This window comes from Orycteropus afer, unplaced genomic scaffold (assembly GCF_000298275.1).
Source record: "Orycteropus afer afer isolate SDZICR_OR568_19922 unplaced genomic scaffold, OryAfe1.0 scaffold00089, whole genome shotgun sequence".
NCBI lineage: Eukaryota > Metazoa > Chordata > Mammalia > Tubulidentata > Orycteropodidae > Orycteropus > Orycteropus afer.
In genome coordinates, this window is record NW_006921676.1 from 3,930,078 (window position 1) to 3,941,395 (window position 11,318).

General features: G+C 40.5%; 1 protein-coding gene across 1 annotated transcript in view; it reads left to right on the top strand.

Annotated features, from left to right (window-relative positions):
* The first annotated feature begins 5,880 nt into the window (after positions 1-5,880).
* CUNH13orf46 (chromosome unknown C13orf46 homolog) overlaps positions 5,881-11,318 on the top strand; it is a 41,674-nt gene continuing 36,236 nt past the window's right edge. Inside the window, exon 1 of the mRNA XM_007942401.1 lies at positions 5,881-6,070. Coding sequence (XP_007940592.1) covers positions 5,881-6,070 — 190 coding nt within the window. The remainder of the gene's footprint in view (positions 6,071-11,318) is intronic.

Here is an 11,318-nt window from a genome sequence, read left to right on the forward strand (position 1 = left end):
AGATGAGGAGCTCTGGTAGCATAGTGGCTAAGGCACTTGACTGCTAACCAGAAGGCTGGCGGTTCAAACCCACCAGCCACTCCTCAGAAGAAAGGTTGGGCAATCTATTTCCATAGTGATACTGCCTCGGCAACCCAAGGAGGGGTTGCTATCAGTCAGGGCTGACTTGACGGCACATAACAACAACAACAACAAATCCCTCATGACATAGATGCAAACATTCTCAGCAAAATCCTAGATAATAGAGTCCAAGGACATATCAAAAAAATAATATCATGACCAAATGAGATTCATAACAGGTATGCAAGGATGATTCAACATTAGAAAAACAATCAACGTAATGCGCCACATAAATAGAACACAGGAAAAGAACCACATGATCATACCAATCAATGCAGAAAAGTCTTTTGACAAAATCCAACACCCATTTTTGACTTAAAAGTTTTAAAAAATATTTTTTAAAAAATATGTTCACTGAAAGGGATAGAAGGGAAATTCCTCAACTTAATTAAGGGCATATACACAAAACCAGAGCCAATATTACTTTCAACAGAGAGAGACTGAAAATATTACCCTTGTAAATGGGAACCAGACAAAGATGTCCTTTATCACCACTCCTATTCAGAAGTCCTAGCCAGAGCAACAAGGCAAGAAAGGGAAATAAAAGTCATCCAAATTTACAAAGAAGTAAAATTTTCTTAATTTGCAGATAATATGTCCTATACAGTAAATCCCTAAGACTCAACAGAACAACTACTGAAACTAATAGAAGGTTTCAGCAAAGTAGCAGCATATAAATCAACATACAAAAATCAGTCTCTACCCTACCAGAGAAAACTCTGAAAGGGAAATCAGGAAAACAATATCTCCCCCTCTATCCCCACCCCCAATAGCTACCCAAAAGATGAAGAACTTAGGGATAAATCTAACCAGAGATACAAAAGACCTATACAAAGAAAACTATGAAATACTACGAGAAGCCAAAAGAGACCCACATAAATGGAAGAATATACCATGCCCATGGATAGGAATACTTAACAATACTATGCAAAACAATCTACAGATATAATGCAATCTCAATCCAGATTCCATCATCATGCTTTAGAGAGGTGGAAAACTGAATCACCACTTTATATGGAAGTGAAAGAGACCAGAAAAGCAAAATACTACTAAAGAAGAGCAAAGTAGGAGGCCTCAAAACCTACTGGACAGTCTTGTTAGTCAAAGGAGCCTGGTATTGGTACAATGACAAACTGGCAATGAAGTGAAACTATCTCTCTTTGAAGATACATAGACCAATGGAACAGAATTAAGAACCAAGAAGTGATGTTATCCAACTATAGACAGCTGATGTTTGACATAGGGCCAAACCCATTAAATGGGAAAGAGTTCATCTCTTTAACAAATGGTGCTGGCAAAACTGGATATCCATTTGCACAAAAATGATGTAGGATCCATGTCTCTCATCATGTACAAAACTAACTCAAGATGGATCAAAGATCTAAATGTAAAACCTGAAACTATAAAGATCATCAAAGATAAAATAGAGGCAAACTTAGTGGCAATAATACATGGCGTAAATACATAATCAAACATAACTAAAAATGCACAAAAAGCAAGATACATATGAGATGATTAGGACATCCTAAAAAATTAAACACTTATGCATATCAAAAGACTTCATTAAAAGTAAAAATAGAACATTTTTATGTCATTTGACAATGACATATCAGAAAAGGGACTAATCTCTAAAATTTATCAACACTTCAACAATAAGACAAAAATCTAATTAAAAAATGGGCAGAAGACATGAACAGACACTTCACCAAAGAAAATATTCAGGCAGCCAACAAATACATGAAAAAATGCTCCCAATAATTACCCATTCCACTGCCATCTAATTGATTCTGACTCATAGCGAACCCATTGGGTTTCTGACGTAGTAGATCTTTACGGAAGTAGATTGCCCCATCTTTCTTTCATGGAGCAGCTGGTGGGTTTGAACTGCAAACTTTCTTGTTAGCAGTCAAGTGCCTTAGGCACTGTGCCACCAGAGCTCCTTAATTACCCATTGTTGTTGTTATGTGCCTTGGAGTCAGCCGACTCATAGCGACCCCACCTTGGATTTCTGAGGTGGTATCACTACGGAGGTAAATTGTCCAACCTTCCTTCGGGGGAGAGATACAAATGAAAACAACAGTGAAATACTACCTCACCCCAGCATTAATAGTGAAGTTGGGGGAAAAAAAAATGAAACAGGAAACAACAGATGCTGGCTAGGGTGTGGAGAGACTAGAACCCTCATACGATGATGGTAGAATTATAAAGTTGTGCAACCAGTGTGGAAAATGGTATGGCGCTTCCTTAAAAAGCCAGAAATCTGAATACCATACAATCCACCACTAGGTATATATCCTAGAGAAATAATAGCCTGGCACGAACAGATAAATCCATGCCCATGTTCACCATAGCATCATTCACAACAGCAAAAAGATGGAAACAATATAAGAACCTATCAACAGATGAATAGATAAACTGCAGTATATACACACAATGGAATACTATGAAACATTAAGAAATAACAGTGATTCTGCAAAACACCGCATAACATGAATGAACCTAAAGGACATTATGACGAGTGAAATTAGTCAATTACAAATAGACAAATCTTATATGAGACCACTGCTATAAAAAGTCAAGGAAGGATCTACACATAGAAAGAAACATTCTTTGAAGGTTATCAGGGATGGGAGGAGAAGGGCGCATAAATGATTAACGGAAAGGTAGACATATATTAACTTGGGTGAAGAGAAAGGCAATAAGGGGGAAGTCTGCACAAAATGATTAAGACAAAAGAAGATACTGGGTGGAGTACAAGAGTTAAAGGCAACAAAGGCAAACACTATTACATACCCAATCCTGCAATAACAGTAATAGCAGTAATATACAAGTGGATGTATAGCTAGACACATAAGCTGAAAAGGTGTGGGAAGGTGAATGGGACTACAGCCATGAATATATATCGATTTGACAGAGGATGTTTCTACATAACAACAACATTTATAGTTCACTGCCTTCAGGCTGATTCAACTCATAGCAACCTCTCCTTCGGTTTGTGAGGTGGTATCTCTACAGAAGTAGATTGCCCAATCTTCCTTCTGAGGAGTGGCTGGTGGGTTTGAACTGCCAGCCTTCTGGTTAGCAGTCAAATTTATATGTGTTGCAAATATATCCATGAATATAGAACATACAGTGGGCAAAGTTATGAAAACTTCTTAGCCATAATCAAACACCTTAAGGGAAAGAGTCACTGGACCTGGGTGGTCAGGATCATGTTCTCTGGGAATATCAATGTCTATGGCATACATAACCCACAAAGACAATGTTCCACATCCTATTTTGGTGAGTAGTGACTGGGGTCTTAAAAGCTTGTGAGTGACCATCTAAGGTGCAACTATTGGTTTCTTCTGTCCAGAGCAAAGAGTTAAGAAAATCAAAGACATATAGAAATAATTAGTCCAAAGGGGTAACAGACCATGTGAACCCCAGCCTCCGTCACCCTGAGACCAGAAGAACTAGATGATGCTACCACTGGCCACTCTGACTGGGATCACAATAGGAGGTCTTGGATAGAGGGGGAGAAAAACATGGAACAAAACTCAAAATCATAAAAAAAAAAAAAAGACCAAGCTTAGTGTTCTAATAGGGACTGGTAGAACCCCCAAGACTATGGCCCTTGGTCACCCTTCAAGCTAGGAATTGAGTTCACCTCCATGGTTTAACTTTCAGCCAAACAGTAGACAAACCTATGTGGTAAAAAATAACATCGGAGAGGTAAGCATTATTCAGAACAATCAACCATATGAGATCAAAAGCATGGCATTTGCTCAAAGATATAAAGTTCAGAAGGTAGGAAGGGACAGGGAAGAAGGAATGGAAATGGTACACACAGAGGGGAAGTGGGAAGAGTGTTACACTGTGGGGATTGCATTCAATGTCACAAAACAAAATATACAAATGGTTGAATGAAATACAATCTGCTCTGTAAACTTTCACCAAAATCACAATAAGAAATTAAAAAACAAAAACAAAAGATGAAAAGGAATATTGCCAAGTTGTAGTTAGTCCAAAGAAGGAAAACAGAAGTGTCATAAATGATTATTACATGTGAAGAGAGGATGTGGAAGGACTGGAAGAGAGCAGACAGTGACAAGCTGATGGCAAATTGACTTAAAACTTCTCTCCCAACAACTCCTAATGAGGGATCCTAGCTGCCTTTCTGTGGATACCAATACATAACCATTTGTTCTTTCACAAGATGACCTATCAGTTAATTAAAGAGAAAAATCTGTTTCCCACCTTCCAGGTTTTTGACTCTCTATGGAACTTTTCTAGTACTCAGAACCAGAATCATTTACTGTGAAGTGGATTCTGACTCATGATGACCCCATGTGTGTCAGAGTAGAACTGCATTCCATAGGGTTCTCAGTGGCTGATTTTTCAGAAGTAGAAGTCCAGGCCTTTCTTCAGAAGCACCCCCAGGTGAACTCAAACTGCCAACCTTCAACTGGTAGCCAAGAGCTTCAACAGTTTGCACAACCCAGGGACTCCCTTCCAATGGAGACATTTAAATTGGAGTAGGCTGTCCAGTAACTCTGTCTAGGTAACTGAGTAGAAAGTTAATGGAAGTGTTCAAGTAGAGGCTGGTTGTCCACCCCTTCAGGATGCTGGCAAGAGGGTCCTTGCATCGGGTACTTGGCTAGATGGTCAGAGGACCTTAAAGTCTCTAATGCTAATATTCCATGAGCTTATTCCAAAGAAATGAAAGTCTGGAGCCCCAACCAGAAAACAAAAGAAGGAGGAAAGGAATGCATGCAGTTAGTTTAAAATTGAAAATGTCATCCAGATTGTTTATCAACTAACAATGGACTTGCTATGTACTGGAGTCACTTTGGATTCATTCTGAATGTTTATGAAACATCAAACACAGCAAGTTGTTGATTCAGGTCATTCAGGGAAAGGGCCTAGTTGTAATTTGTCCCTGTATGGTCTTGGATGATCAGAGGTAAAAGGTGTGTTGGAATAGGATATGAGGAATTTTCTGATTAGACTGAAAATACAAAAATGCAATTTTGGGGCAATACAATTCAAACCTGCTTTAGATTGCAGTAGACAACCTTATAGCACTCCCCCAGCAATTCAGGGTAAGGAGACTGTAAGACACCAAGGAGAACTTGATTCATAGCATTGATTGGCACTGCCCTGTTGGCTAGTCCTTAGCCTTCCAATCAAGCAGTGACAGTACTACCACAGGTCAGGCCTAGCCCTACTATACCACCAATAGCTACTGCCTTTTGAATATTTCATTCATTTTCCTGAGGTTGGCCCATACCAAATTTGTCACTGAAAAGGAAAAGAAGATTCTCCAACTTAAGAGAATAGTCAAAGACTTGAAGTAGATAAAACACCAGATGTGAGACTAAGGTATTAATGCCTAAGTACACTTGGTTGTGTTTTGCCACCCCTTTCAGCCCCTACTTTCTCTGGTAGAGAAATTGGTGAAATGCCCAAAAAGGAGAAGGAAGAAGAAACTGTAAAACTAAGCAAAACCCATTAAGCAAAAACTCACTGACAAAATAAAACGCATTGGCCGTGTTGGGTTTGGACTAGTTTAACCTTTGACCTCTGGTTTTGTTTGCAATGATGTCATAGGGGTCTCATAGCAACAGGTGGACTCCCCAGAACAGCACTACTCTTGGGCCTACTTCCCTGGAGAAGAGATCACAAGAGAGATTTAAAGTCATGTTTTTTGTCTGAGATTTTATTTTGAGGGTCAACATCCCTCTTCTTTCCCATGATTTAAAAAAAGAGAAAACAATAATGGAGAAGGATACCTCATCCACATACAGGAGGCACCGACCTATCCCTGGAGCCCCTTCCTTGGGAATGGCATCTGGACATTTCAAAGTGGCCAACGAAGCAGCTCAACTTCAGAGGAGCAGGAGTGTGGGGGGTTTACACCAGAAGGGGGACCCTCCGAGCCGCATCAAGAAGTTGCAGAATGAGTTAGGTAAGAAAGTGGTTTCTTGTTTTGAGGGCAGGCATGCTTGGCCAGGCAAAGGAAGGAAGAGCCGACCCTAGAGACTCAAAAGGAACCCACTGGGGACTCCTCCCAGCTCTCACTTCCCCTTTGCTTAAAATTTTAACCTCAAAGAAGAGAGATCACCACCTCCCAAACAGAAAGCTTAAAACACTGATGGTAAGCTGGTCAAGTTTTTCTCATCTGGAAGTGACAGGACCAGCCTGGGACCTCTAGCCAGGCCGACTTGAGAGCAAGGGCTGATCTCTCAGCCACATCTGTATCTCACTGGTGGGTAACCCGGTTAGGAAGCTCTGTTGAAGCAGATAGAGAGGTATGTGAGGAAAGACAAAAGACATAAAAGGCAGAGACTTAGCGAGACCCTAGGAAGCCATCAAATATGTTAGAACAATTAATTACCTGAGGTCCAATTCTGTCCTCAAACACTTGAAGTTTCTTGAACTTATAATGAGCCTCTCAGGGCTGTAATTGTGCCTTTAAGACATGCCTCAATTCCTCTGCAGGGAACTACTGTGGAATTTCTACTGGCTCCCTGAATTAGCAATGAATTCTTGGCAGATGGTACCAGCCTATAATTATGCTTGATATTAATATGGTTTTTAAATTGCAAAATATATTGGCTTATACCTTATATCGGGAGCTCTGGTAGCATAGTGGCTAAGACACTTGCCTGCTAACCAGACGGCTGGCGGTTCAAACCCACCAGCCACTCCTCGGAAGGAAGGTTGGGCAATCCTACTTCCGTAGTGATACTGCCTCGGAAACCCAAGGAGGGGTCGCTATGAGTCGGGGCTGACTCGACGGCACATAACAACAACAACAACAACATACCTTATATCGGGTAGTGCTTGATACTCTAGTACATTTTTCAATATGTCAGATAGGGCCATTGTGTGGGTCAAAGTTTGAATCGGTGTTTAAAATCTCCTTGTCCCTCTAATAGAACTATGCTGTGATTATGCATACAGTCTCTCCCTCAAGTTAAGCAACTTACAGCACTTCATGGAACAATATGCCCCTGAGTCAGCTGAGAGAGAAACAGAGACACAGAAATGGTTAATGCAATCACGTGCCTAAGGCTGTAGTGCTAAAGGCCACTATCATCATTTTTTTTTTTTTTTTGGTTTCTTGGGGTCTCAATTAACCATGGAAGTTTCCATGCCAGCAAACTTCCATTTATGAGGTTGTCTGTAGGACCATGGAAATAAAACACAATATGTGGGAAATATGGCTTGCTTGTTTAAGCCTTAGGGAAGATTTTAACAGATAGTGGTATAAAAATCCAGAGGATCTGTTGTATAAGGAGGAAAATGGCGCTTGGAAGATGTAGGGTTTGGCCTTCATGTCACGTGGGTGTTGTCTTATTCTTCCCATCACCGTAAACCAGCACAGCCATGGTTTCTCCGGTTTCCTTGAGTTTTGCAAAGTTCTCAAAAGGAATTAACTTGATAATCACTTTAATTTCTAAGTTTCTTTAGGGGATATTTTCAGTCGGGGTGGAGGGGCATGTCTCAAAATTCAGTGATGCCCAGCTACTGAGTCATCCAAAAGTTTGGGACTCAAGGTGTTAGGAGTTGGAGGAAAGGCTAAATCCCATAATTCCTTAACATTTCCCATCTGGCACCTATTGGATTTTTCCTAAACCAGAGGAGAGATGGGAGAGGTGATGCTGAACAAAGACTGGGCTTGCACCCACCATATTGTACCACCAATGCTGGCAAACACTTCCACACTCGTGCACAGCAGTCCCCTTGAGGCACTAGAACCCTCAAAGTGGGTTTCCAGACCACATGCTGGTTGTAGATGGTCAACCTCCCCTTAGGGCTCTGTGGCCTTATAAGACAGCTGTGATATTGTAGGAAGGAGAACCAAGAGGACCAACCATCAGTGCTTTTTACTTATTAGCCACAAGACAAGGAGAAATCTTGCTTCCCACATCTTAAAATCAGAAGAGTAAAAGTTGCCTTGTAAATATTAATTAATCTTCTCAATGGATTCATTTTTTTCCTCCTTACGTATGTAATGAGCTTGTACAATATAACATTTTTGTTGAGCTTGGTGCTAGCTTATATCAAGAAATACTAAAATGAATAAGACATAGTGATGTTCAGAGTCAGGGAGATATTTATGTGAAAAGACTGCAGATAACTGCAACTATAAAAGTATGATAAGGTACAAAAGCTTTGCAGAATGGGAGTGATTAACTCATGCGGGGACATAAGGAGGTTGCCAGAGACAGTTTCCACAGAATATGACATCTAAGCTGAGTACTGGGAGACGAATGAGATTACAGAACACAAGCTTGGAAGGATGTTCTAGGAAAGGAAAAGCGAGAGCCAAAGCAAGAATCCTCTTGTGTTCTGGAATTATAAATGACCATGTTGTTGAACTCGTCTCATACCCTCAACACCGCACCAAACTCTCCTAGGCCTTTACACATGCTATTCTCTCTGCTGTAATGTCCACTTCTCATTTTTAATCCAATTCAGTTTTATCATTCAATTTTCTCCTAAAATATTACTTCCTCAAAAAGACTTCCATCACCATGCCATCTGCATTGAAGTTTACCTAGTGAATGTGCAAGAAGCCCTGGTGCATGGTAGTTAAAGTGCTCCATTAACTGAAAGGTTGATAGTTTGAACCCACCAGCTGCTCTGTGGGAGAAACAAGTAACAGCCTGCTCCCATTATAGCCTTGGAAGATTATAGCCTTTGAAATTCTACTTTGTTGTATAGGATTGCCATGAGTTGGAATCAACTCAATGGCAATTTGTTGTTGTTGTTGTTGTTTGCCGTTGAGTCGGCCCCGACTCATAGCGACCCCTCCTTGGGTTTCCGAGGCAGTATCACTACGGAAGTAGGATTGCCCAACCTTCCTTCTGAGGAGTGGCTGGTGGGTTTGAACCGCTTATGTGTTTATTTTGTTTGTGAATGCACGGCTACCAATTGTCCATCAGTAGAGACTTTTCTTGTTAATGATGCTGAACAGGTTTCAGCAGAGCTTCCAGACTAAGAGGAACTAGGAAGAAAGACCTGATGATCTATTTCTGAAAATCAACCAGTGAAAACCATATGGATCATAACGATGAGATCCCATTGTGTATATGGTCACCATGAGTTGGGGGCCAATTTGCCAACAATTAACAAAATCGACAATTGAAAGAAAAAAGGAAGGCGATTCAACAGAATGTAAAAATTATTGAACAATGTCATTAATATCAAAAACAAAACAAAACCAAACTCACTGCCGTCAAGACAGATCCGACTCATAGCGAACCTTTCCTGGGTTTCTGAGGTGATATCACTATGGAAGGGGCTCTGGTAGCATAGTGCCTAAGGCACTTGACTGCTAACCAAAAGGCTGGTGGTTCAAACCCACCAGCCACTTCTTGGAAGGAAGGTTGGGCAATCCTACTTCTGTAGTTATACTGCCTCAGAAACCCAAGGAGGGGTCGCTGTGAGTTGGGGCCGACTCGACGGCAAATAACAACAACAACAACATCACTATGGAAGTAAATTGCCCAACCTTCCTTCTGAGGAATGGCTGGTGAGTTTGAACCACCAGACTTCTGGTTAGCAGTCAAATGCCTTAGGCACTATGCCATCATAAAGTTAAAATTTGTTGAAGATAATTCCAAAATGGTTGCAATAATATACTGACAGGGAACTGCTAGAAATTCAAGCCAGATTTCCAGGAATATCACTGCTGATGTCAAATGGATCTTGTCTGAAAGCAAAGAATACCAGAAAAATGCTTACCTGTGTTTTATTGACTATGAAAGGTATTCCACTGTGTGGGTCATAACAAATTGTGGATAACATTGTGAAGAATGGGAATTCCAGAACACTTCATTGAACTCATTATTGTTGTTGTTGTTGTTATGTGCTGTTGAGTCGGAGCCGACTCATAGCGACCCTTCCTTGGGTTTTCGAGGCAGTATCACTACAGAAGTAGATTGCCCCATCTAAGGAACCTGTTAATCGAGGAACCTGTACATATAACAAGAGGCAGCTGTTTGAACAAAACAAGGGAACACTGAGTGACTTAAAACCAGGAAAAATCTGCATCAGGGTTGTATCTTTTCACCATACTTATTCAATCGGTATCCTAAGCAAATAATCTGAGAAACTGGACTATATGAAGAAAAACATAGCATCAGGACTGGAGGAAAATTCATTAACAATCTGTGATATGCAGATGACACAACTTTGCTCACTGAAAGTGAGGAAAACTTGAAGGACTTACGGATGATCATCAAAGACAACATCCTTCAGTATGAATTACACCTCAACATAAAGAAAACAAAAATCCTGTTTTTGGACCAATAAGTAACTTCATATAAAATACAAAAAATATTGAATTTGTCAAGAATTTCCGTTTACTTGGATTGATAATCAACACCCATGGAAACAGCATTCAAAAAATCAGATGATGTATTATGCTGGACAACTCTGCTGCAAAAGACTTCTTTAAAGTGATAAAGAACCAAGATGTCATGCCGCTGCCCCCCAAGTTTTTGCTGTGTTTCTTCCCTTTCCTCCCACCCCCTGGTAACCAACAAAGAAAGTTTCCTTCCATATATAAATCTTTCCTTGACTTTTCACAATAATGAACTGATAAAATATTTTTGCTCTTCTTTTTTGATGTATGCATTTATTGCTATAAATTGTCCTTCTGTGATTGACTTATTTCACTCAGCATAATGTCCTCCAAGTTCATCCATGTTATGCAGTGTTTTCCAGATTCCACATTATTCTTTAGTGTTGCATAGTATTCCATTGTGTGTATGTACCATAGTTGGCTTATCCATTCTTCTGTTGATGGGCATCTAGCTTATTTGCATCTTTTTGCTATTGTAAATAGTGCTAGGATGAATATGGGTATGCATATATCTGTTCTTGTCCTGGCTGTCACTTCTTTAGGATATATATCTAGTAATGGAATAGCTGGGTCAAATGATATTTTTAATTCCAACTTTTTAAGGAGTCACCACACTGCACAGAGTAGCAGGCCAGAAGAGCAGGAGAAAGGGGTAAAACCCAGGGAGCCAAAGAGAAGAGCACAGAGTAGCAGGCCAGAAGAGCAGGAGAAAGAGGTAAAACCCAGTCACTAGTGCTCAGACGGCTCCCTTGTTACCCTCCCGAGAGGGACTGGGTCTCCGGGAGCAAGGTAAGCACGGGCGTAGCACAGTGTAGCAGGCCAGAAGAGCAGGAGAAAG